Source organism: Lethenteron reissneri, chromosome 64 (genome assembly GCF_015708825.2).
Source record: "Lethenteron reissneri isolate LAM-NWPU_2019-01 chromosome 64, ASM1570882v1, whole genome shotgun sequence".
NCBI classification, from domain to species: Eukaryota; Metazoa; Chordata; class Hyperoartia; order Petromyzontiformes; family Petromyzontidae; genus Lethenteron; species Lethenteron reissneri.
The window spans coordinates 4,299,075-4,326,936 of NC_083842.1; the positions used below are offsets into that span (position 1 = coordinate 4,299,075).

General features: G+C 56.9%; 1 protein-coding gene across 1 annotated transcript; it reads right to left on the minus strand.

Annotated features, from left to right (window-relative positions):
• Positions 1-531: 531 nt before the first annotated feature.
• LOC133359123 (5'-AMP-activated protein kinase catalytic subunit alpha-2-like) lies at positions 532-27,741 on the minus strand. The gene is made up of 12 exons (XM_061577518.1): positions 27,714-27,741; positions 21,549-21,822; positions 14,959-15,100; positions 14,699-14,792; positions 12,838-12,982; positions 11,331-11,418; positions 10,731-10,955; positions 8,046-8,214; positions 6,781-6,941; positions 5,650-5,857; positions 4,693-4,819; positions 532-4,540 (listed from the first exon to the last, which is right to left on the minus strand). Exons 1-12 carry the CDS (start codon positions 27,714-27,716, stop codon positions 3,831-3,833), a joined length of 2,346 nt encoding a protein of 781 aa, XP_061433502.1. The 5' UTR covers positions 27,717-27,741; the 3' UTR covers positions 532-3,830.
• Between the last annotated feature and the right edge of the window lie 121 nt (positions 27,742-27,862).

A 27,862-nucleotide genomic window follows, 5' to 3' on the forward strand; every position in this document is an offset into this window, starting at 1 on the left:
GAAAGCCTGCTACTACGTGTTAAACAAACATGCTCCGACAATGTTTTTGAAACGGATTGGCCTCCACACGAGACGGCGGCCTTCTTGAAATGGCTTAGTCATTTTAGTCCAGAGAACAGCGCCAAAAGGCGGACAGTGTCAGAGAGGGATGACTGATTAAAGTTATACTGGTAGGAACCTCCTGGTTACACCAGCCCGCAGGGGATTCTTCTGTCCGTCCGTCGTGCAGGGAGGGGCTGGGTGGGGAGGGTGGGAGGGGTGGGGCTGGGTGGAGAGGGACTGGGTGGGGCTGGGTGGGGGGTGGGAGGGGTGGGGCTGGGGTGGGGAGGGGCTGGTCACCCCGTGGTGCCCTTATAAAACTCAACATTTAACCTACTCACGCCGGCTTGTGCCCGCCCTCACAGTCGGGCATATTTGCGGAATACACCACGCCACCGTTGACCCTGGCCATTGACCGAGCAACCCAACGTTCCTACCAGCTCCCTCCGCAGGACAATGTGTTATTTAAAAAATACAAAAATGACGAGATGGACGTTCTTTGCATTTTTATTCACCGTTCCAGAAGCCCGTCTTACATTCGTGTGTCAAAAACACAAACATTCAAAAATATCTCGACAACCTGGAGTGGACTTTATAAAGCACAGCACAGCGTGTGACCCATCATCCCCCGCCCCCCCCAACCCCCACCGAGTAACGAGATGGCAGTCCAAGCGACCCTTGATTTGTATTGGAAGAGGATTGAGGTGGCCGGATCCACACACTTTCATTTGGGATGCAAATGCCCCCCACGTTCAAATGGATCCGTCCTCACCCATCCGTAGCCACAAGCAGCTGGGCCACTCGGACGAAACCATCACGCAATAAAAACAGGGGGAGGGGGGGTGGGTTTTATTTAAATGGTGCTCAACATTTTTTTTCATTTCTCCAAACCAGTAAATTGAATGGCACAGCACAGTATAAGATGCAAAAATTTTGTTCACATTTTTGTAGATAACATTAAGAATATATATTTATTTTTAAATCGTAGACAATATTTATCTTACATGCATTGATAGCAATTAATTTAGAGGTTGTTTTTTTTATATTCCGTACCAAAAGTGATATTTTAAAAAACAACAACCGTGTACAGTACTCGACTAAACCGACCATTGCAGATTTGTTCTCAAATCGCCGCCCCGGGCTCCAACCTTAGCAGCCCCCGACCTGCAAGGAGAAACACCGCAACTCTCCTCGAGAGTTTTACAAAGTGGGGAATACTCGCGGAGACACGACGACCCCCCCCACGGGGTTGGCGGACAGAGCGGGGGGGGGGGGGCAAGCTTGCCCCAGGGCGGTGGGCAGCACGGCAAGTAGGATCAAGAGCAGGTTCACACGCAGAAGTGGAGCAGCGCCCCTTTGGCAAGAAGTGGCCCAAAACGTCCCCGCCAATGTCAGACCAGGAGACCCTCTTGAACGCACAGATGGGAGTATTGGGTGGGGGGGGAGGGACTTGTCGAGGCATCTCCGCCACGACTCCGTCCTCGTGGTGTTTGATGGGGTGTGGGGGGCTACCCCCGCCCCCACCACGCAATTTCTAACAATCATAGCGGAGGTGACAGAAGTGGGGGGGGGGGGGGGTCAAGACGGATGCGGTGAGAGGACTGATAACGACAGATACGAGATGAGCTTTCGACAAATGGAGAGAGATGTGAGGTTCTATTTTTGTTCATCATCTTGGCTGGTTGCTAGGATTTCAATTCGGGCCGATGTTTGGTTTCACTCCTCTCATGTGGGGGGGGGGGGGTCCCGACAACGACTTGGGAGCCTTGAGGGGAGATTGTCCTACAGCCAGCGCCACCAGCTGATAGGAGTATTTACACGAGAAGACGGCGTGCACACGAGGGGCGGTGGGATCGCATCGACGCGGCAAACGACGCCGGTAAAACAAAATAGAGAAAGTTTTACCCCCGAGAAACGCGCCACCGCAGTCAACTCGGCAGCCTCGCTGCACCGCGCCAGATATTGCTTTGAAATGATTCGGCAACCAAGTGGCAACGCTTCCGTGCCGAAGAGAGACGAGAGAGGGGGTGGGTGGGGGAACAAACATGATGCTACTTTGATTAATCTTTACAGTTTTAGTTGAGTTTTTAAAGTGCTTGGGATGAAGAAGGCTTGGCTCTGAGCACCGGGGTGGTCGTCAGACTTGGCGATCGATCGATCTCACAGGAGAGCCTCGGGGTCCGCAAGGTTCGAGAGAGACACAGACAGACAGACAGATGGACAGTGCCATCAGAAACACTGAGAGACTGCCCCCTGGACAAAGGCCTAAAGCCCACAATGCAGCGTCCCCCATCCTCCAGATAATCAGGTAAAAAAAAAGTCTTACAATAAAGCCAAGTCACCGGTCATATAAACATCGGCAGGTAACCAGCGCTACACCTATAACCAGAACAATCGGTCTTGCAAATTACCAAGTAACCAGTCCTGCAGACAAGCAGATGAGTCGGTTTCACAAGCAACCAGGTAACAGCCGGTGCTAGGGACCAGCCAGACGTGGCAGCTGAGAATCCCGACCTAGCAAGAAGCAGCCAGATCAACATGGAACTAGAAAAATAGCGCCAATATAAACATCCACACCCGGGTAACCGATGAAGCAGCCAACAAGTTTAAACAGTTCACCGTTAATTTTGTTGATAAATTAAACACTCATCCGGTTTGAAAAAAAAAAAATAATAATCGGTAACCGACCAGTGACTTGGGACATATCCGGATGACACAAAACTGTCCAACGCGACAAACGGGATTATCCGACGAGCCAGTTGACTCTCCTTGCTTACCAATAACAAAAACAACCACGGTACAAACCGAACCCACCCATCCATTAACCGGTCGGCTAACCGGCAACCCGCTCCCTCGCTCCCTCCCTCCGCGCTGTACCACGTGCACACGGCAGGTGACCCCGGGCGACAACCGGTTTGTCGCCGGGCATTTTCCAAGCACGCTTGCGGAGCACCAGGCTTTAAGACCAGAACGCGGTGTCAGCCGAAGACGGCGGGAGGGGGGGGCAGATGAGCCACTTGCAGGTAAGTCGTTGAACGGCAATCGTGGCACAAATGTGATTTAATTTTTGGCACGTCAGTAAAGCCGCTAAAAGGTTGGGGGGGGGGGGGGACGCGGCAGCGCGGCGAGAAACGAGCTCACGAGGGTCGCCATGGACCGATCGATTTGTCGCCAGGGTGCACCAACTCTTCGTTATGAACGCCACGGGGAAGGCCGCTCCTCAAATATTTTTTGATAATAATCCGTGAGGCACGAGCCACGCGCAGCGACCGAACACGCCGAGCGCAGGACGGGTGACCGAACCCGCCGCAGACGAACACAAAACTAAACCAAAACATTGAGTTACGGCACGAACGTTGGCGTCTCACGTCCGGCAAAGCGGAGGTCGCGTGGGTCTGCGGCGGAGGAGGCAAGGCAGCAGCTGGAGATCGCACGCGTCGCCACGATTCGGCACGGGCACGGAGATTACTTCACACTGAATGGAGGCGGCTGTGCAGGGGTCACGTGAAGCGAATCGCAAAGAAGTTGGGAAGGAATCCATTAACAAGAAATATATAAACCCGATTAAATCAACGAGCCGTCGTTAGCGTTGCCCGGGGTCGACCCAGTGCGACCCCCCCACCTCCTACTCCGGTCCACGCGGCTCCCGTTGAAGAAACAACAACCACCCAGCACCACCCACCGCCACCACCACAACCACCATCCCCACCCAGCACCACAAACAACACCGGCAACCACTGCCTGCCGACAGCCCGGCAGCCGCCCGAGACTCAGCGGCCAGGCTGCTGGCGTCAGTGCGCCAGCAGCCTGATGAGGTCGTGGCACATCTCGAAGAACTCGATGGTGGTGCTGCCCACCCGGGGCGGGGCGGCGGCGGCGGCGGCGTGGGCACCGGACTCGTGCGGCCGACCGAACGGCGGCCCCGGTGGCGAGCCGGCCTTCGAGTCGGCGAGCAGGCTGTACGCGGCGGCGTAGGCCGTCGGCGACGTGGGCGGGACGGGCGACGCCGGCGAGGCGGCCGCGTCGCCGCCGCCGGCGCCGTCCGACTCTGGCGACGCGACGCCGGCGTCGGACGAGGACGACGTGGAGGTGGTGGCGTTGGAGCCGGCGCCGATGGTGAAGTGCGCGAGGGCCGCGTCGCGCCGGCTCTGGCGGCCGTCGCCCGTGGCCCAGGCGTTGACGACGCCGCGGCTCGCCAGGTAGGTGCCGAGCGAGCGCGGCAGGCTGGCCGGCGAGACCGGCGCCGGGTTCACGGCGGTGGCCAGCGTCGTGCTGTACACGCCGGGGGCGGCCGCCATCCCCGTGCAGCCGTCGCCGGTGTTGGCGCCGCAGCTGCTGCCGCCGCTGCTGCCGCCGCCGGGCCGGAGGCCGTCGCCGCTCTGGTGGCGACGGGCGGCGGCGCGGCGCGGGGCGCAGGCCACGGGGTCCGTGTAGAGGCGGGGACGGCCGCCGCACAGAGAGCCGCTCCGCTGGGGCGTGGAGCCTCCGGACGCGCCCTCCTCTGCGAAGAGGTGTGGGGGTGGGAGAGTGAAGGTGTGGGAGAGTGAAGAGGCGTGGGGGTGGGGGAGTGAAGAGGTGTGCGAGCTGGCGCATCGTCAGCGCCACCACGGCCAGTCGTGGTGGCGGTGCGCGGCGCGTCAAGGTGCCGCTCACCGTCCACGCTGCGGAAGTCCAGCAGGTAGTTGCGGCCCTGCACCTGGTAGAGCTGCAGGCTGAGCTTCACCGTGCTGCCCGTCACGGGGTTGCGCCGCCGCACTCGCAGGGCAAAGGGGTTCACCACCTGCAAAAGGACGACAGTGCCCCCCACCACCGCCACCACCGCCACGTTGTCGCGTTAAGAGACTCGTTGTGGGCGAAGCGCGACCGTTGGGGCGAGCACGGCGCACGGGCGGGTCATGCGGCGAGCGCCGCCGCATTCGCCGTCAAACAATTACCGGGTTGACCCCGTGTTCTCGTGCAGGGACTGGGGTCCGTACGGCGTATGGCCGTATCAATACGGGCAAATGAAAGTTTCGTTGTCCGTTTGTTTCCATTCCTCCCTCGCGACGGGACTTTGAAGGATGAACGTTGAGTTTTAGAAGGACCCCGGGGTGACCGATACGGTCCGAGTTGGTCTGTAATAAGGTCGAGGCGCTGGCAAGGGGTTGTCGGCACGCACGCCACCGTGAAGACGTTTACACGCCGCGACAGGTACTCGTTTGAGGCCGAGTCGACCTAGGGGAGGGGGGCCCAGATAAGCGGTCACCTGGTGTTGACCGCGAGCCGTAATCGAACCTCGGGGTCGCCGGGTTCGTAGTGCAGTGCGACCACCCATACGTTACACGCTACACACGCAACGCATTACACGCGTGCACGAAAGGCGTTGTGTTTCCCCCCCCCTCGCCCGTGGCTGTCTGTGAAGGCCGGCACGCCACGCCAAGGGCGCGGTGGGTGGTCAGCACCGAGTCTCTTCACACGCCACACAAAGGGGGTCACGTTCTTAGGGGTCGTCACCGATGTTGACCGCACCAGCGGGAATTGAACCATCGGGCGAGCGGGTTCGTAGCGTAGCGCAGGCCCACCCACCTCCCGCACACGCACACACGCACACACACGCACACACACACGCACCTTCCACTCGTAGTCGAGGTGCTTCATGATGCGGAACACCTCCTTCATGACGTCGGCGGGGCGGCTCTGGCTGCGGATGCCGAGGTGCCACTTGGCGCGCTGCACCACCAGGTGCTTGGGCCGCGTGGGGTCCAGGGCACCCAGCGGGCAGCGGCCCGACAGGCCGTCGGCGCCCAGCGGAGAGCCCGGGCTCTCGATGCTCTGCGCCCTGTGAAAGGCAAAAGACGAAAAAAAAAGTCTCAAGCCGCGTCGCCTGAAGTTCTGCCGCGGTGAGCGCGGCTTGGAGAGCGTGGCGGGTGCGAAGGCCGGCACGCTCCCACCACGCCCACCACGCCCACCACACCCACCACACCACCACGCTGACCCCCCGTGTCCCCAGCGCTTCGTGTTGGACACACGGAGCCAGATTCCTCATTCAAGGCCGAGGTCAATGTGACCCCCGATGTCAAACGAGCACCCCCCCCCCACCCCCCCCCCCCCCCCCCGTTGCGACGTGTAAACATCGCCACTGGGGAGACAAAGGCGGACGGGCGTGGTGCTGGCCACCCACCGCCTCGTGTGACTTGCCGGCCTTCATTAGGTGCTATTCGCTAACAGCACTTGCCCCAAGTCTCTTCAGGCTATGCTGGGTTGTGTGTGTGTGGGATGTTTGTGTGTGATGTGAGATGTGTGTGTGTGACATGTGTGTGTGACATGTGTGCGTGGTGTGATGTGTGCGTGTGTGATGTGTGCGTGATGTGCTCGTGTGTGATGTGCGCGTGTGTGATGTGTACATGTGATGTGTGCGTGTGTGGTGAGCGTGTGTGATGTGCGCGTGTGATGTGTGCGTGTGCGTGTGTGATGTGTGCGTGTGCGTGTGTGATGTGTGATGTGCGCGTGTGCGTGTGTGATGTGCGCGTGTGCGATGTGTGCGTGTGCGATGTGTGCGTGTGATGTGTGCGTGTGATGTGTGCGCGTGTGTGATGTGTGCGCGTGTGTGATGTGTGCGCGTGTGTGATGTGCGTGATGTGCGTGTGTGATGTGTGCGCGTGTGTGATGTGCGTGATGTGCGTGTGTGATGTGTGCGCGTGTGTGATGTGTGATGTGTGCTACGTGTGGTGGTGGTGGGGGTCTCCCCCTCGCCCCGCTTGCCTTTCGCGGGGGGAGAGGCTGTCCCCGCACGGCGGCAGGAAGACTCGCGGGGGGCTCCACAGCAGCCCCCCGGCGGCGCCGGCGTGCACCCCCACGGCCTCGTACAGTGGCTTGGCGTGCCGGCTGTCCAGCAGCAGGCGGTACGCCACCGTGAGGGGGGCCTGCGGGAGGGGGGGGGGCGTGATGGGATTGGTGCTCGGTGGACAGACGCATCGATGCACCAATAAAACTGAACATTAGTAATCAACTCCTTGGTTCATCTTCTTGGTTCTTTCGGTAAAGTCACGTAGAAGGGAAATAATAAAATAATAAAATAAAACATAAGACGGCGTCTGAATGTTTCAGCGTCTGAATGTTGCAGACGCTGTCTCCCCGACAGACCTGGTCTCAACCTGAGGACGGCTGCTTGCGTTGTGGCCGAAACGTCGTGAGAATTATATTATTATGTTTTATTTTTATTATTTTATTATTTCCCTTCTACGTGACTTTACCGAAAGAACCAAGAAGATGAATCCCTGCAGTCACGAAAGCTTTAAATCAAAATTTAACTCCTTGGTTCTTTCGAAGAGATGAGTAAAATAATCATTCATTTCACTTGTCCAGGATAGCCCCAGGCCGTAGGAGGGCGGTTCCCTGCTACTGCTGCAGCAGAAGCATTTTGTTGTGTTTTAATTAAAAAAAAAAGACGTTTTCAATGACTATTATGCAGGCGTAATTACAGGTCTTTTGGGTTACATTGGGTCATTGAATGTGTCGTTAAACCCGCCACCAGCCGACACAGCCAATTAGTAGGGTTTGTCATGTAAACAGAACACGCTAATTCGTTACTAGTACAGCACTAGTATGTAGTGTAGTGTATAGTGTAGTATACTAATACAGCACTAGTATGTAGTGTATAGTATAGTGTATAGTGTAGTGTATAGTATAGTGTAGTGTACCAGTACAGCACTACACCGGTTGCGTGTGGGAGAGCCAAGCCACAACATTCACAATCCGAGTACGACGTTTCGCCAGTAATTCTGAAAACCTTGACTATAGAAAGCCGACGTGTTAAACTATTATACACGCGTGGAAGGAACCAGAGCATGCCTTGTGGTAAGGGGAAAACGCTCGATCCCCCGCGTACAGATGGACACAGATGGCGATTATCCCACTTGCTGTGCCGCCTTCTGCTGGCGAGCCAGGGGTACGGTCTCCTCCTCCTCGCCGCCCACGGGAGGGGAGTGTGTGCGGTGACCCACCAACCCCCGCCGAGCGCCGCGCACCTGGAGGTCGTCGGAGTCGAGCGAGTCGAGCACGTCCTCCTGGCTACACTCGCACTTGACGGACACCTCCTCCACGGCGTCCATGTCCAGCGTGTCGTCGTCCCACGGCTCCTCGCCCAGCACCGGGAAGAGGTGCTCGGGGAGGTCCACGCTGAACCACGGGTGCTCGCTGACACGGGCGGAGGGCACAGCGGCACGGGGCATGAGCAGACACGAGCGACAAATACTGTCGGCACAACAACAACAACTACCGCCATTCGCCAGCAAGTGGCGGTGACGTCACCACGGCGCTTGTGCCAGGCTAGGTGCACCTTGAGGCCACGTGAAGTGTCGAACGCCCGCAGGCAGGAGGTCACGGGGCAGACCCAGGTGCCATGGGTCGACTGACCGAGATGACTCGCTGATGCACCACCTGTGCCCCCTACTGTGCCAACTTGCTGTGCTTTAACCACCCGGCGCTCCGCTCGTTGTTGTGAGCGTCGCTCCTCCGCCCTCCGCTGTTGCTGGAGGGCGACTGCCTCCAACTGCCCAGTAGCGTCCTTCACGAGCCTCCTCTAGAGGCCGATCTTAACACCGCTGGTACTAGTCATCGGCAAGTCCACTCAGCTCCACGTCCTCCTGTACCACATCACTCCATCACTCCATCTCTTCTCTAGCCCGTGCCGTGCCCGTTTAGCCCCCTCGATCCGGCCAAACAAAAGCTGTTAAAGGCATGCGGTGGCTGGGCATGCGGGCTACATGACCCAGCCAATGCAGCCTTGCTTGCCGGAGGAACTCACTGATGGGACTTTGCCCAGATTGGAAGGTAGACACGCACACACAGAGTACAGTGATACCTCGGTTCACGAACTTAATTCGTGAAATGACTCTGGTCGTGAACCGAGGCACATTTTCCCATAGGGTTCAATGTAAATCTGGTTAATCCGTTCTGACCTTTTTTTTTGGTTTTTGAAGCACAAAAATATGAAACAAATGACAATACACATTACTGTAGTACTGTACAGTATAGTAATGTATAAAGAGAGAACAGTAACCTTGCTTGAGATGACTTCTGGCATGGAGGAAGGCAGGTGGGAGGCGGGTGGGAGGCGGTTATTGTTTGGAGGGAGAGTCCCCCTCCATAAGGACATCAGGGGGATCTCCTTCAGGGGTTTCCTCTCTCCTTTGTCTCCTAGCTGCAGGCTCAGTTTTGCTGAAAAATCTGTCCAATGTCACTTGTCTCTTCCTGCGCTGCATAACCCTCCGGAAATGAGAGACCACATTATCATTCATGAGATTTAACACTCTGTTCGTGACAGCTATGTTGGGGTGGTGCTTTTCAAAAAAGTCATGGCACTCATTCCATTTTTGCATAATGGATTTCATGGCATCACTGCTAACCTCCTCCCTTTCTTCCTCTTTCTCAGTGGAATGCTCCTCAAGAAGTGCCTTCTGTTGCTCACTGTGGAGTTCAGAAAGTTCTTTCGTGGTCAGCTCCTCCCTATGTTCCTCAACAAGCTCTTCCACATCAGCACAATCAACGTCCAGACCCATACTCTTGCCCATGGACACAATTTCCTCCACTACCTCTGCATCAGACCCTTCTAAGTCATGTTCACGTTCAGTGACACATTCTGGCCAGTTTCCTCCAGGCTGAATTTAGGGTTCGGGGAGTGACCTCTTCCCAGGCTTTGTCAATGAGGTTAATGCAGTGGACAACATTGAAATGTTTCTTCCAGAAGTCTTTCAAAGTCAAGGACGTCTCTTCAGTGACATTAAAACACCTAGTGAAGAGCGCCTTTGTGTACAGCTTCTTGAAGTTGCAGATGACTTGCTGGTCCATGGGCTGCAGAAGTGGTGTTGTGTTGGGGGGGAGGAACTTTACCTTGACGAAGTCATACTCCTGTTCGTGAACCGAAGCGGAGTTCATGAACCGAAGCATATCTTTATGAAATTTTCTGGTCGTGAACCGAGTTGTTCGTGAACCGAGGTATCACTGTACACACAAGCATGTGCGCGACATCCAGCGTGCATGCACACACGAGAACACGCGTGTGTGCGTGCGTACTGGATATCACGCACACACACACGCACGAGAACACGCGTGCGTGCATACTGGATATCACGCACACACACACGCACGAGAACACGCGTGCGTGCATACTGGATATCACGCACACACACACACGAGAACACACGCATGTGTGTGCGTGCGTACTGGATATCACGCACACACACACACACACACGAGAACACGCGTGTGTGTGTGCGTGCGCACTGGATATCACACACACACGAGAACACGCGTGTGTGTGTGTGCGTGCGTACTGGATATCACACACACACACACGAGAACACGCGTGTGTGTGTGCGTGCGTACTGGATATCACACACACACACACACGAGAACACGCGTGTGTGTGTGCGTGCATACTGGATATCACACACACACACACGAGAACACGCGTGTGTGTGTGCGTGCGTACTGGATATCACACACACACACACACACACGAGAACACGCGTGTGTGTGTGCGTGCGTACTGGATATCACACACACACACACACACGAGAACACGCGTGTGTGTGTGTGCGTGCGTACTGGATATCACACACACACACACACGAGAACACGCGTGTGTGTGTGTGTGCGTGCGTACTGGATATCACACACACACACGAGAACACGCGTGTGTGCGTGCGTACTGGATGTCGCGGACGGTGGCGCGCTTCACGGGGTCGACTCGCAGCATCTCGGCCAGGAGATCTGCGGCGTCGGCGTCGAGGTGGGGGGGCACGTGGAAGACCCCCCCCCGGATCTTGCGGAACAGCGCGGGGACGTTGGTGTCGTCGAAGGGCAGCGCCCCGCACAGCAGCGCGTACAGGATCACGCCGCACGACCAGATGTCCACCTCGGGGCCCGCGTACAGCCTGCGGGACACGGCGGGTGGGGACAATGAGCCGAGAGTCGGAGTGCAGCGACGCGGAGAGACACGGGGTGGAGAGACACGGGGTGGAGAGACACGGGGTGGAGAGACACGGGGGTGGAGAGACGGGGGTGGAGAGACACGGGATCGCGAAGACGCACGGGGAAAGGGAGAGACATGGAGACACGACACACGACACACACACGGGTGAGACGCGGGGACAGACCTACATGGGCAGACAGGCAAGGCAGAGACGCGGGGACAAGGGAGACTCGCAGCGAGGGTGCAGGAGGGACACACGGAGACACGTGCACGGGAGTGCCACGGGACAGATGAGGCAGGGAGTGGGGGGTGGGCGAGGGAGGGGGGGCACTCGTACCTGCCCGAGATGACCTCAGGGGCAGCGTAGTTTGGGGAGCCACAGCTGGTGCTCAGGAACTCCCCGTCCGACATCATGTTGGAGAGACCTACGAAGGGGGGGGGGGGGGACACACACGCTTGCCATGGAGCACTGCACACCTCACGCCAGCCATCGCGTCAGAAGCCACGAACCAGGGTGCAGGAAATTCCACATTTTTAAATGGACTTCCCCGCAAAGCGCTGCTGGCTTTATCATCCCTTGGGAAGGAGGATGATGGGCCAAGTAAATCCGCGGCGGCGAGATGTTAACTACCTCGCCTGGCATGCAGGTCGCGCGAGTGTGATCCCGACCGCTGTATATTTGCAGTGCGCCCACCTCTCTCCCCGTGGGTCGTGTGAATTTCCTGCTCAGTTCCTCCGGTTTCCCCCCCTCCACATATAGAATCGGCATGCGGTTCGAGTAACTGGCTGCTATAAATGTCCACGTGATAAGCCACTTCGTTGAGTTATCATTTGTGAGCACTTCTGAAAAAGAGCTGCATCACTCAGTAAGCCTTACCTGGCAAAATAAAAAAATTAACCCGTAAAAACAAAGTTTTTCACTATAAATCCTTTATATGCGTGGCGGCTAGAGTCCTCTCGTCCTCTGGCTTGAGATGGCTGCCACCTATGGGTCAGATGATTGTCTGCCACCATTAAGCAATTGGTAATTAAATATTTAATTTTATTTCCCTAAACAGTGTAAAATTTTGGAGAAAAAAATTTCACGAAAATTAATTGTCTCGCACAACGAGTCTGTGTGCAGAATGTCAGCTCGATTGGATCACGGGAAGTGGGTTAAAAAACGACCGAAAGATTTGCACGGTCGTAAGCAAGCAAGCAAGCGAACTTAATATAAAGGATTTAAAAAGAGTTTAAATCGTTAAAGACTGCTGGGGGGGTCAGGGCTATGGTACCCGTTGGGGTTCCATCACCGCTCGGCTCCACTAAACAATAGTTTAATAGTTTAGTGCCGGTTACCAATTACAAACTCTGCCGGTGTCGTTTGTTGACGGATGTCTTTGGGCCCGAGAGCCCAGAAAAGAAACTTTACAAAAAGTATTTTTTATTTCATCAGGTAAGGCACCAAGCCGAGCAATGTATTAGTTCTTTTTCAGAAGCAACCTGGCCATGAAAAAATCATGATAGCTTATCAAAGTGGAAATTTATAGTAACAGCTATGTGGAGGGAAAAACAGGAGGACCCTGAGAAAAATGCACGCAACACGGGGAGAGAGAGAGAGAACGATTGGTAGACTTCAAATATACAGCAGCAGCAGGCATCGTCCAGGGTTGGGATCGAACCCGAACCACCTGCATGTCAGGCGAGGTAGTCAACATCTCCTAGCCACCGTGATGTTGATGAGAGACGCAGACTAAAAATATACAGCAGCAGCAGGCATCGTCGGGGTTGGAAATCGAAGCCGCAACAGCGCCGGAAGCACCGAAATAACAAAAAACGGAACGAACGGGGGGGGGGGCGCTTACCGAAGTCTGCGATCTTGGCGTTCATGTTGGCGTCGAGCAGCACGTTCTCGGGCTTGAGGTCACGGTGGACCACCATGTGCCGGTGGCAGTAGTCCACCGCCGACAGGATCTGCTGGAAGAGGCGGCGTGCCTCTCGCTCCTCCACCTGCGGAGGAGACACGGATCCCCCCAACCCCCGGAGAGGCCTTCAACGGACCGCTGGGGCAAGCGCCGTTAGCGAGTAGCACCGACGAAGGCCGGTACGGCACACGAGGGGGTCGGTGGCCAGCACCACACCGCCCCCCTCCAGTGGCGATTTTCCGCACCACACCAGATATTAATTTGAGGCTGAAACGACCTAGGGGAGGAGGCCCAGGACCGGTTGAGGTAATCGTCACTGTGGTGTCGGCCGTGAGCGGGAATCGAACCTTGGGTCACCGGGTTCGTAGCGCAGCGTGCCAACGGCTCCCCACATACACGGACTTATAGCCTTAACAGACTGCTGGGGCAAGTGCCATTAGCCAGTAGCAGCAGCAGCAGCAGCAATGGGTGGCCAGCACCACACCTCAGTCTCCAAGGTGGCGATTTTTTGTGCTTTTACCAAAAGGCTTTACCACCGTATTAGCCGTTTATCATGATTATTCGGTGCAATTGTGAACAACGGCCATATTCAGACATTAGTAACATCTAAAACATAAATAAAAATCGGGCAGAATCACCGGTTCACTACAAAAGGCGTGCGGTGAAGTTAGGCGATTGTCCCAGGCGTGTTTCTCGGATTTCGAAGGCCCGAAAGACCAGAATCGGTGATGATGGGCGCCGGCAAAGGTGTCAATCGGGGAGGCAGTTCCATATCCGGACAGCAGAGCGAGTTAGGGAGCTTCTGTCCGGCACCAATGTTCCGGCAACTGGGAGCAGCAGGGCAAAGGGTGTGGGGCTTGGCAAGGTTGCGCTTAAAAATAAAAAACGGGTAACGGACTGCTGGGGCAAGTGCTGTTGGCTCATCGTAGCAGCAGCAGCTCTGGATGGCTGGCACGGCGCACGAGGGTTTGGGGTGGCCAGCACCATGCCCAGGCCAGTCGCCTCCCATGTCCCCCCGGTGCCGATTGTTGTATTGCTTTGACACTTTAAAAAATTAACCCGTAAAAACAAAGTTTTTCACTATAAATCCTTTATATGCGTGGTGGCTAGAGTCCTCTCGTCCTCTGGCTTGAGATGGCTGCCACCTATGGGTTAGATGAATGGCTGCCACCATTAAGCAATTGGTAATTAAATATAATTTATTTTTTCCTAAAAAGTGTAAAATTTTGGAATTTTTTTTTCACGAAAATACATTGTCACGCACAACGAGTCTGTGTGCAAAATGTCAGCTCGATTGGATCACGGGAAGTGGGTTAAAAAACGACCGAAAATATGCACAGTCGTAAGCAAGCAAGCAAGTGAACTTAATATAAAGGATTTAAAAAGGGAGGCCAAGGTTCGGTTCATGAATTCGTCACCAACGATGGCCACGAGCGGGAATAGAGCTCCGCTCGCCGGGTTCGTAGCGCAGTCCCCGCTAACCAAGGCGCCGCCGCTCCCTCCGTTTACGCGCGCACACACACACACGCGCACGCACACACACACACACGCACACGCACGCGCACACACGCGCGCACACACGCACGCACACACACACGCGCACACACACAGCCGAGATCTCCCGCACAGCACGACGCTCCAGACAGCGAGTCCAGCACGGGAGAGGAAGCCACCCCCCCCACTGCCACCCCCCCGCCCATTGGTCCCAAAAACACGACGACGACCTCGTGGAGAGAGGGGGGGGGGGGGGGAGTTCCAGCATGGTCACCAGCGGCGAGCACGGGGAGGGTGCGGGACTCACGCGCCCGTTCCTGCAGATGTACTCAAAGAGCTCCCCTCCCGGCACAAACTCCATGACCATGAAGAAGTCGGTGGGGGTGCTGATCACCTGGTACCTGCGCACGCAACACACGCCGAGTGCATTGAGCGTGTGTGCGTGCCCCGTGTGATGATGTGCTTGTGCAAGCGAGTGAGTGTGTGTGTGTGCTCCTAAATGATGATTGTCGAACTTTTTCCGCACCGCACGTGTGCTGTTGGCGACACGAGCGTGCGTGCACTCACAGTTTGATGATGTGCGGATGGCGGAAGAACTTGAGGTGCTGGATCTCGCGCTTGATTTTGCTCACCACGTCCAGGTTGCGGATCTTCTGCCGGTTGAGGATCTTCACGGCGACCTTGCACCCGGTCTGCTCGTGCTCGCCCACTGCCACACGCACCACGCCCAGACGCTCGCCGTGTCCCTCGCTCACCGCCACACGCACCACGCACCGCACCGCCCAGACGCTCGCCGTGTCCCTCGCTCACCGCCACACGCACCACGCACCGCACCGCCCAGACGCTCGCCGTATCCCTCGGTCACCGCCACACGCACCACGCACGCACCGCCCACAGACGCTCGCCGTGTCCCTCGGTCACACGCCCGCCCAACGCCACACGCTCGCCCACCTGCCGGCTGCTACGCTCGCCTCACCAATCCGGCCGCCCGCACGCACATCCGTCCGCCCGCCCATGTATGCGTGCGTTCATCCCTGCGAGGATCTGCACAGTCCTCGTGTAGGTCTGCGGAGTGCATCTCTCTCTGTCCGTGTCAACGGTGGCATCCAGGGGGGTGGCAGAACCGATTCCAATAAAATCACCCCGCCACTTAGTCAGCCGTGGCCTGGGCATCGACCTCTGACCCCGTAGGGTTCATTACAAAGAGGGGCAGCAGTGCCGTGCTGGCCGCTCGCTAACAGCACTTCTATTTCCACAGCAGTCGGAGTGTGGCTGCATGGGAAGGGTGGGGATGTTTGTCTTTGGTGGCAGCGATGATGGCGGTGTGGATGACGACGACGTGGCGACGTTAGTGGACACCGCGATCGCTTGCGTTTGTGTTGCCGGCTCCTGGCGGCTCGGACATCGTGTGACGCAACGGAGGTCAACAGAAAGCACAGCCGCCACGCGCACGCACACACAGATTCGCCACCCCCCCCCGCCCCCCCTCTGCGTTGGCTCACGGACCACTGGGGCAGCCAAAGTAGAGGCAAGAGTCAAAGAAGAGATGTCGTGTTCCTGAACGAGGAATCGATGCCGTTTCTCCCGTTCACTGCCCCGTGGTGGAAATTCCACATTCCTATGGACGGAGCAGAGTATAACCATAACCACAGGACGATCACCGTTCAGTTCCCTGCAAGGTGGTACTCGGTTAAAAATCGACCCAGAGAAGGATGGACAGGCAATCAACCCCCCGCCCCGAACCGAGGAGGAGCGGGCCAACACTCACAAGCACCCAATCGGAATCCACACACGGACACGCAGGCGCAAGACGAGGGTGGTGCGGTCAAGACCACGGCCCCCTGGGTCTCCCCGGTGCCGATGTTTCTACGCACCGCACCAGGTGCTCGGTTCGGTTATAAAAAAATGTTTTAAAAGGCCAAAGTCAAGCTTACGAGGAGAGGCCCAGGATCGGTTCCGGGATTTTCCAGCGGACGTCCGGATCGCCGGGTTGGTATCGCGATGCGCCCAACTCTGCACGCCACCGCTGGCGAGACAAGTGCCGCTGTGAGGGAGGCACCGCTCCCCAGGAGACGCCGACGAAGGCCGGCACGGCACACGGGAGGGGGGTGGGGGGCCAGCACCACGGCCGCACACGCACGGACTCGCAGGCGAGCGGGAACGAAGACCCCACATCCAAGTACACGTGCACCCGGCACCAATAAATAACAGCCACTGGATAAAGTAAACCCAAGGCCATTGGACTATTAGTAAAAAGCACGTGGTTTGCAGAACCCCCAATTCCCCTCCCCCCATGCATCGCAGATCGATGCGAGCCACGCGGGGCCAACCAAGCGAAGGCCAGGCCACTATTTTTTATTTACAAGGTAAGGTCCCAACGGAGCAATATAGGAGCTCTCTTTTACAGAAGCAGCCACGCACGGGCCGACCAAGCGGACCCAACAGGGGATCGTGTGACGTGCGGTAGGACGGGGAGACGGAGCGACGGGACAGACGGACGGACACGCACACCGATGGGATGGACCCAAAACACCAACACAGAGACAAGTGGACACGGGATCGAGGAGGCAACGGAGGCACAAAGGACTCGTACGTACGCACGCACGCAAGCGAGCGACACACGGACGGACAGATGGCGCCTTCTGCCGCTACACATCACCCGTGGGGCCGGAGCTGGGGGGGGGTGGCGATGGGTGTCCGGTTGCAGTCGCCCAAATGTCACAAGCGTCACGTATTACACAGATGCGCACAGGCGCATGCGGACAGCCACGAAAACTTTACAACCACAAAAACGAAAGCTCGTGGTGCACCTACACCGGGGGGGGGGGGGGGCAGGTCTTGGGGCTGCGGTCCAATCGCACCCCGCTGGAGCATTACCGAAATCATGAAAATCGCAACAAAACAGGTAAAACGCAGCAATAATCAGCCTCCGATGGTGAAGACTTGGCAAAGGGCTCTCCTGAAAAAGCACGTTGGGTACACAAGCAGAAATACAAAACAACCACCGCACGGACACACAAACGTCACGGCAACGCTCGCGTCCCAGTTCCAACGTCGCCGCACGAGGAGGAGGTTTCTCCGTGCGTAGCCAAGACCCCCTCCCCCCCGCACACCCCCAAGCGCGGAGTCTTGGCCGTACCCACGGGGGCGAGTGATGTTAGAGAGCAGCTCCGATAAAGGCCGGCACATCTACGGAGGCGCGGGGGGGGTTGATCGGCACCGCGCCCGGCCGCCATTGGATCCCCCAAGTGTGGATTTATTCTTGTTGTTGTTGTTCTAACACGCCACACCATTTTAAGGCCGAGTAGATCGAGGGAACCCCAGGACCGGTTCAAATACCTCGCGAGCAGAACATCGAATTCGGGGTCGCCGGGTTGGGCAACGTTCTAAGCGCTACACTACCGCACGGCCGTGTACACACACACACATGGCGGGGGGGGGGGGGGCGGCAGTCGTTCCTGGCCGTGTGAGCGAGATGCACTTTGCTCGGATCAGGGTTGCTCGGGTTCACGACCGGCGGAGAGAACCGGCGGTTCCAGGGTGGTGGTGGCGATTCTCGGAAAAGGGGGAAAACTGATAGCCGGGGGGGAGACAAAAAACCTGATATCCGAGCCCCCTACCCACGTGATCCAAGCAGGATGCAGGCCTAGCCACGATGCCCACTTGGAGCAAGACATCGAGTGCCATCATGTGCCATCGCGTGACATCATGTGCCACCGCGTGCCATCGCGTGCCATCGTGTGACACCGTGTGCCATCGCGTGCCATCGAGTGCCATCGTGTGACACCGTGTGCCACCGCGTGCCGTCGAGGAACGACCGTCTAGTCAACTGCCCCCCCCCCCCCCCCCAGCACACGAACCACCATACTAGTCTCCAACACTGGCCCGAACAAACAAACTCATCCCCAACCAGAATTAGACACTCCGCCCGCACCCCTAACACCGTAAGAGCAAACCACACCACGCTACGTGCCCGCAGGCCCACCCCAGGCCCAGCAACTGAACCCCGCACGGCGCTCCTCCTCCGGCCAGCAGACCCCCCCTTCTCATCCCGTTTGCTTTTCAGGTTTTGGTTTCAACAGAGTCGCCGACACGCCAACATGCGAGCGACGCATGTGCCACACGCGCTCGGCACAGACCAACAACGGTGGTGGTGTCGTGGTTAGCACACGCCGCGCGACGGACCCAGCACAGCCACGCTCGATTACCCAGCTAACGGCCATGACAGGAGTGAAGGATCTCAAACGGTGACTGGACAGAGCCTCCCCTAGGTCGACTCGGCCTGTAAAATGGAGAGTACCTGGCACGGTGTGTAAAAATCGGTCACCTCCACCGCTATCGTCATATTCACCACCCGACAGAATGATCGCCCGTGTGGCCCAACACAGGCTTAGTAGTTGGCCTTGTCAGGAGGTGGTGGGTTTCAACGACACATTTAGATAGATATTTATACGCAATCCAACCCAAAACAACCTCTATTCTGGATGATATTGGTTTCTATACACCGCGCTAAAGCACGACTCGTTGAGGCCGAGTCTACCTAGGGGGAAGCGCCCAAAAACCGGTTCAGGTCTCACGGAGCGCACGCACAGGCCACACAAAAACAACGAACGCACACGGAGGCAGGACGACGTTTGGGCACGTGGCCGGCAGGCCGAGCGCGACTCGTTAGGGGCCTGAGTGAGCCTCGGGCCCACGGACAGCAGAGCCACTCCGGTTCCGGACGGGGAAGATAACTCGGGGCGGGGAGGGGGGGGGCCCCATCAGCGGGAAGATTTTTGAAAGAAATATTTTTTGTAAAGAAACCGCGAGAGGTCACGGCGAGAGGTCACGGCGGTGGGCGGGAGCCTCGGCGGGGAGCAGAGAGCCGCTCGCAATCACGGGGTCAAATCCTGGTTTGGGGGCATGGGGGGTGTGGTTGGACACGGCCCATCATCCCTCCCGGAGCGGGTAAAACAGGTATCGCTTGCATTTGACGATTAATGAAATAAAATCTGTTGTTTATTTACTCAGAGTCACGGGAGATATGACCAACAGGCATTTATTGTTCTGTTTAACACATTCCTGGAACACAAACCCCCCCCCGCCCCCCCCCAAGCCCAACCCGCATATCCGTTACTGTAACTTAATGTTGCACTTGTGCTGCGGTGGGTCTAACTATCTGCCCAGGAATGTAGTATTTAAATAAAAAACACACGCGGGTTTGTGTTGACACGTTTCTCAAGCGACAGAGTTTATTTTGCTCCGATGTTTCTACTTCCTTCGTTTTAATACACGTTGCTTCCCCCCCGCCCACCCCCATTTCCGTGACAACAAAGTTGCCAATGGAGACTCCTGCCCTGGTCTCTCAAGAGTCCCACAGCTGGTGACACAAGAAATCTACTTGAAAAATCTAAAGAGGAACTTTCCGTGGCCAAGTCGACAATGCTCGGTGTCCCACGGAGAATACCGTAGCGGAGCACCCCGGCACCCCGTCACAGGAACGTGGAATTTCCACCCTGGCTCTGCAGGGTGAGAGAGCACCAATGGGCTCAATGCTCACGTGAACGGGAACTCAAAGAAGCGGACTGGACTACGGCATGTGTACGTTGAAACTTCGTTAGCACCGTACGTTGCCAAAATCAGAGGTGAGCAGGGAAGGAACAAACGGAAAACAAAAAACGCAGTCCTGAAGAAACGAGTCTGTCAATCTCGACGATGATATCAAAGCGCATCGCTCCAAGTGGCTTCCTAATAATCGGAATGGAAGAGCGTTCCAGACGGCCGCAGAAGCGCATCTGAAAGCGCCGCGATGCGGCAACCACCGTCTTTGTTCGATGACTTGGCAGCCAAAAGCTGCCGCCGCCGCTGCCGCTACTGCTGCTACTGCTGCTACTGCTGCTACTGCCGCTACTGCCGCTACTGCCGCTACTGCTGCGAGGCTGCGAGGCTGCGAGGCTGCGAGGCTGCGAGGCTGCGAGGCTGCGAGGCTGCGAGGCTGCGAGGCTGACCGCAGATCGCGCGACGATGGTTCACACCTCCACGACGAGAGAGCGGCGGCGAGGCATCGCGGTTCATTTGCGGCGAGCACATCGGCGTGTGCAATGGACGAGCGCGACGTGAGAGCGACGTTTCTCGTCCGGCAAATGAAACGACGGTGGAGTTCGGGGTGTTGGAAACTAAAAACGCCGATCCTCACTCGGCACGAGGGGAACGGGGATGCCGACAGCCCAGCCGATCCCACAGCAGCCTGGGCCGGGAAGGACACTGCCAAGCAAAAAGGGTCTCCCACCCCCAGAGGAGTCAAAGGTTGGAAGAAGGTGGGGGACGGGGAAGCGAGACCCTACACCTCGACTCCGGGTGACAACACTGAAGATGCAAGCGGTGGGAAGAAATGTCATCTAATGTGTACAGCAGCCCTGGGAGGCAGTGGAGGAAATTCCACCTTGCTATGGCGAGCTGGGGGGGGGGGGTGAGTCACCGGGTTCGAACAGAGGACCGTGACCGGGGGTTCGAACAGAGGGGTCCGACCGTCGTGCCACCGCTCCCCCCCCACGCGGGTTTAATATCGCGCTTTCAAAATTAAAAACCGGACACGCGCGACATTCCCCCCCCCCCCCCCATCGCTCGTGTACAAAGACACGAGCTCACACACACGCAGCAGCGTATAGACGGACACGTTCGAGTGTCCACGCACGCACGCACACAAACACACGGTAATCAAGACTTAGATCCCTCCCCCCCCCCCCCCCCATGTAGCCTTTAGCAGACCGCTGGGGGCAAGTGCTGCTAGCATGCATTGAACTTGGCGTGCATCCACGTGTATGTGCGCACGCGCGTTTATGCGAGCGTGCACTTGTTATACACAAACCAACCAAGCGACCAGAGTTCGATTCCCTGCTGAGATGTGAACCAGCTCTGGGCCTCCCCTAGGTCGACTCGGCCCCAAATCAGTACCTGGTGCGGTTGTATAAACTTCGCCATTGGGGAGACAAAGGCGGCCGGGTGCGGTGCTCGCCACTCACCCCCTCGTGTGCCGTGCCGGCCTTCATAAAGGAGTTACTCGCTAACAACACTTGCCTCAACAGTCTGCCAAGGCTACACGGGGATCTTTGTCTTTGTACGCGTGCCCGTGTGCGTGTACTTGAACGTGCGCGCGCCGCACGAGAGAGACCTACCCTTGACCTTGCCAAACGTGCCGACCCCGAGCGTGTCGCCGAGGCTGTAGTGGCCGATCTTGTACCGCGCTTCCCGCCGGCCGTGGCCCCCGCTCCCGACGCCCTTGCCGGGCAGCGCCGGGGCGAGCGGCGGCGTCGAAGACATCGCCAGCGGCGCAGCCGTCGTCGCCGTCCCTCCTCCTCCCCCATGGCCCTTCCTGCCCACCATGGGTGGTTGATGGGCAGACATAGCCACGCGTGCACACACACGCGTACGGACGCCTCCTACAACCTCCTGTACAGACACACACGCGCGCGCACAAACACAAGCAGGTATTCACGAACCGACCACGCACTCAAGGTCCACGCGCACACACAGAGAGGAATGACGAACGGGCACAGGCCGGACGCCGACCACACCGACGCACAGGCAGAGAGCGGCACGCACGGCACGAGCTCAGCAAGAAACAAAATCCGCTGCGCAGAAGTACAGCCAGAAAATATCATCGACCACATACCGACACCGCGCACCCATCCTCCCACCACTAGCACACCCAGGCCAAGCATCCACCCTCCCACCCAAAAACTCACTCGCTTACTCCAACCCACCCACCCTCCCTCCCACCCAATAACCCACTCACCACCACCCAATAACCCACTCACTCACCACCATCCACTCACTCACCACCACCCACCACCACATAACCCACTCACCACCACCCACCCACTAACCCATCCATAACCCACCCACCCACCCACCTCACTCTCCCACGGCACCCCATAACCCACCCACCCACCCATTTCATTCACCCTCTAACCCAATACCCCACCTCGCTTACCCATAGAAAGGAAGGCAAAGATCCCTCCCCCCGTATAGCCTTCACCGACTTTTGGGGGCAAGTGCTGTTAGCGAGCACCTATGATGGGAGGCCGGAACGGCACAAGACGGGGCTGGGTTTGGCCAGCCCCAACGTACGTACGTCCGCGTGGTGATCTTTACACACACACACCGCACCAGGTACAACCTCCATACAAAAACACCCCCACTAATAGACCAATCCACACACGACTCCATAATCATAAACCCACCCACCACCTCACCCACTCACACACCACCCCCCACCTCACCTCGTCTGCAAAACACATCCCGCGACCCGCAGCCACAACCCACCTCGTTCGCAAACGCCACCCACCATCTCCCCCCCCCCCAAACCACTCAAACGTGTCACCCGCGGGGAACGACACAGGTGGTGGCGGCATTTGCAGCTTGTTGCAGCAGTTCACATTCCCCCGCCTGGTCTACAGGAGGTCGTGGGTTCAATTCCGACCCCGACGATGCCTGTTGCTGCTGCTGCATATTTGGAATTTGCGTCTCTCTCTCATCATCACAGTGGCTAGGAGATGTTAACTACCTCGCCTGGTCTACAGGAGGCCGTGGGTTCAATTCCAACCCCGACGATACCTGCTGCTGCTGTAGATTTGGAGTTTGCGTCTCTCTCATCACCACAGTGGCTAGGAGATGTTAACTACCTCGCTTGGTCTACAGGAGGTCGTGGGTTCAATTCCGACACCGACGATGCCTGCTGCTACTGCTGTAGATTTGGAATGTGCGTCTCTCTCTCATCGATCACAGTGGCTAGGAGATGTTAACTACCTCGCCTGGTATGCAAGAGGTTGTGGGCTCCATCCCCACTCTGACGATGCCTGTTGCTGCTGCTGCTGTATATTTGGAGCTTGCGTCTCTCGCTCTCTCCCCGTAGATTTCCAGTTGTTTCCCTCCTCCACATTTAGAAAATCAACATCACGCGTTTAGAGCATTTGGCTGCTGTACATTGCCACGTGATAACGAAACTGCTGAGCCATCATTTGTGGCCAGGTTGCTTCTGAAAAATCAGGGGAGCTACATATCTAAGTGGGGCTTTACCAGAGAGAAAAAAAAATTGTTTCAACTCGGCGGCTGCCCTGGTTAATACCGCGGCGTTCACGAACCGCAAGGCGGTGCCGTCGTCCGCTACAGAGCGGACATTAAAGACCCACGTGGTGTCAGAATCCAAATTTGGAAAACTAAATACCGCACGACATTTACTCCGTTGGGAATCACACAGCAGCAGCAGCAGCATCGATCCCCACCACTGCCAAAACTTGGCAACCCTCCTGACAAGAGCCGTGAGACTCTGAATAGGAGTATTAAATAAAATAAAAACCCACCCCTCACCACCAACCACACAGCCGCCTCCTCACACACCCACCAAAGACACACTGCGACTCCACACAACCACCCGCACAGAGCTCACAACCCACACTGGAGCTCACCCATGACCCACATTTTGACGCAGCCACTCGCAACCACCAAAACACCGCCCCCCGCCCCATTCGCCCACCACGCGTTGCTGGCCCATGCACCCGGCCAACGCCAACTGTTAACAAGCAAGCCATGGATGCACATGGGCTCTTCACGGGCTGACAACTCCGCCCGTACAACCACACACAGCTCCACAACGCTGCACACACGACTCCTGGGGCTCGAGTGCGGTGAGCGAGCGTCTACCAAGACCGGCGCGTCACACCGAGCGGTGTTACTGACACGCGGAGCTCCGCTCGTTGTTGTGAGCGTCGCTCCTCCGCCCTCAGTTGCTGTTGGAGGGCGACTGCCCCCAACTGCCCTGTAGAGTCCTTCACGAGCCTCCTCCAGAGGCCGATCTTGACACCGCTGGTACCGGTCATCGGCAAGTCCACTCGGCTCCACATCCTTGTGAACCGCATCATTTTTAGCTGCATGACCAACGCAGCTAAAAATGCAACTTTGCTTGCCGGAGGAGCTCGCCGATGATGGGACCGTGTCCAGATCTCTCACGGATCTGCGAGCTCCTCTAAACCAGCCAAGTGGGACACGCACGCGCACACACATGCCACCGCACACACGCAAAAGGTCGCCATCTAAATTTGAATTAGCACCGTCTAGAATCGTGCGACACACACACACACGAGACATCTACCTCCATTTGCAAAATGGAAATTATTTTCTCACCAACCCAAGAGTTTCCAATTTAGGCGAAAACGACAATACAAACGGCGCGTCATTAAGCGCCGGTCGGTCACATCACATGGCAATTCAAGGTCTTTGGCCGTGGTCACCTCAACGGACACAAATTTGGACCGGATAATTTTACGTGGCCCAAAAACAGGGGGGGGGGGGGGGGGGAAACAATAAAAACATTTCAAACGAATTATTTCGGCCGCTAAAACCTACGACTACCCACTACGCGCGGGGTTGTTATTATTCTTACAAGCTGCTCGGCTTGCGATAATCGGACGACATCGCACGTTATCCACAGTCAAAGGCCACGCAAGTTCACACCGCAGGAGCCAATTGGGGAGGGGGGGGGAAGGGAAAATAACAAAAGCACGCAACACTGGGCCACACGTTTCACATTAGACACGGCAGAGGCGCAGCGGCGCCCTTGCGCAACAGCAGATCGCCCGCCCCGCTCACCCACCCCGCTCGCCCGCCCAGAGTTCACCCCACGCCGAGTTGGCCGTCCCCGTCGCACCTGCACGCTAAATAAAGGCAGCCGCTGTTGTTGTTGTTGTTGCTACCGCGAGGGGTAGGGGGCGGCTGCAATGGTCGCAGTGGGGCAATGGTGGAGACAACGCCACTTGAACGCGATTCCACAACAGCAAGGTCAGACCGGGGCTCGCGTAAACCTGTCACACAAACACACACGCGACAAAGATACACCCCCCCGCCGCCCTCCCCATACAGCCGCAACAGGACGTCAGGGCAAGCGTTGTCACCACTGTTCGTTGCAAACTCCGAGCCTGCACACGGGCAAAGACACAGACATTCACACGGGCGCAGGCAAAGACCCCCAGTAGAGCCTTCAGACTGTTGGGGCAAGGGCTGTTAGCGAGCACCTATGAAGGCCGGCAAAGGCACACCGAGGGGGTGGGTGGCCAGCACCAGGCCCGACTGCCTTTGTAGAGTACCCAGCGGCGATGCTTACGCACCGGGTACTCGTTTGAGGCTCCGTCAACAGAGCCGAGGTCCAAGACCGGTCCAGACATTGGTCACCAACTTTTGGGTGGGAATCCGACTTGGGTCGCCGGGTTCATAGCGCAGCGCACACAAACGCACGCACACACACACACACACGCACATTGTACGCACGCAAGTATTTGTGCGCGCGTTTGAGAGAGCGAGTGTGCGCGTGCATGGGCTTATGTGGGCGCGTGGGGAGCGGTGGTGCAGCGGTTAGCGCGCTGCGCTACAAACCCGGCGACCCGAGTTCGATTCCCGCTCACGGCCAACACCACCAGTGACGATTATCTGAACCGGTCACGGGCCTCCCGTAGGTCGACTCAGCCTCAAATGAGTACCTGGTGCGGTGTGTAAACATCGCCACTGGGAGACAAAGGCGGTCGGGCGTGGTGCTGGACACCCACCCCCTCGTGTACCGTTCAGGCCTTCATTAGATGCTCGCTAACAGCACTTACCTCTGCAGCCTATTAAGGCTACACGGGGGATGTTTGTCTTTATCTTTGATGTGGGCGTGGAACCGGCTAAACCACGCCCTGCCGTGCCGACCTTAAACTAGGTGCTCGCTAACAGCACTTGCCGACTGCCCGTTAAAGCTACACACGTGCCAGTGCACGTGTGTGCGCGCAAGTGTGGACAATACGTGCACACGCCAGCGTGCACTATTTATAGCACGGCACGAGCAGCATGCAGTGCCGCACGTACCCACACCACACACGATCCAGGTCAACGGAGGGCATCTTTAGTAGCGGGCAACAAACAAGACCGCGGAAACCGCAGTGAACCTCGCAATTACGCGGGGTAACGAACAAGTGCGTGGAGGCGGTGTGGAAAGCCTCGGAATCACATCCCCCGTGTAGCCTCCACGCACTGCCGGGGCAAGTGCCGGTAGCAAGCAGCACCTGCGAGGTGGTGGGGGTCGGCACCGCGTCCCGGCCGCCTTTGTCTCCCCGGTGGCGACGTTCACCGCACACGGCACCGGGCACTCATTGGAGGCAGAGTCGGCTCAGGACCGGCTCAGATCATCGTTAGCGGGGTGGTGGGAGCGAGCGGGAATGGAACTCGGGGGTCACCGGGTGATTTTTAAAGTTTAAAGTTTCATTTATTAGGTATAGAGCCCTGTGAGCCATTCGGCTCTTGAATCGGGTGCAACCGCAGCAAACAAAAAACAAAAACATGAACAAGAAAACATCTTAAAGTGACTATGTGCAAATAGAAAATCCAAGAAAAGACGGCAAAATATTGCAGAAAAATCACCGTACACCAACCCTGTGCAAATATCCCAGTGGGATGCAAGTCAGACAACAACAACCACAAGAGAACTTAGATTATTTGCGGAGCGTGCCAAGCGCTGCACCAGCACTCGCCACGTGAAGGAGAGAACGCACGCACACACGTTATTGACATTGAACGGACTTGGGCTCGGGCAGGGACGATGGACTTTTGGCGAGACTGGCATAAATAAATAAATAAACGTGGCAGGACGTGGAGATGACTTTTAAAAAAAATTAATTTGGAGTAAACACGGAGCAGCCCTCGCGAAGGGGACGTGTGCTTGTTCTGGATTATGATTTATTATTAGGCCGGCACTCCGGCAGGATTAGGTTCAAGACGCTTTTCAAATGTCAAAGGTCGCCACCGAGTCGAGGAGGGGTGCATGGTCGCGTCTCCCCACGCACCAAACAAACCTCTCATTACTCACCGACCCTCGGGGTCTTTCGCTAAAATCACGAAGGTTAAAGTAAAATAACTAAATCACGCCGTTTCCGAGGCAACACAAGCCTCCGACATCAGGTGGAACAACCGCAGCAACACTGTTTTACTCTAGTGGGCAGAGAGCTGTATGTGACAAGCGATTATGTAGGGTAAGAGCCAGGGAGGAGGGATGCAGGGGAGGGGGGGAGTCGGGGGTTAAGATGTTGTCGTTAGTTTCTGTAGCTCCGAGGCTATTGGGATCTCATATTAATAACATCCTTCTCGTGTGCGGTAGGTAGTGGCTGGTGAGATACCTGGCATTGCACACCGAGAAAAGCCAGGGTGCATGCTTGGCCATCGGGCGCTATTATTAATTTCAAATTACACATTGGAGCAGCATTCATCATTTATCAATAAAAAAATTGGAACCAGTTTCCTGGCTTACTACCGCACACCATCTCCTCCCGCGAGCGACATTCTCCCCGCGACTTTATTTCCTCTTCAAGATCAGCGGCACGGTTTCCAAGAGTGGGCAGGCAGATCGTAAAACATCCTGCCAAGGTTGACAGCGCCGGTGCAAGTTTAAAATCACGGACTACGACGC

Coding starts and splice junctions, on each gene's coding strand:
- LOC133359123 (XM_061577518.1), bottom strand. Junction 14,793..14,958: donor CATCCGCACATCATCAAACT/GTGAGTGCACGC, acceptor TTGCGTGCGCAG/GTACCAGGTGATCAGCACCC. Junction 6,942..8,045: donor TCGACTCCGACGACCTCCAG/GTGCGCGGCGCT, acceptor CCCCTCCCGCAG/GCCCCCCTCACGGTGGCGTA.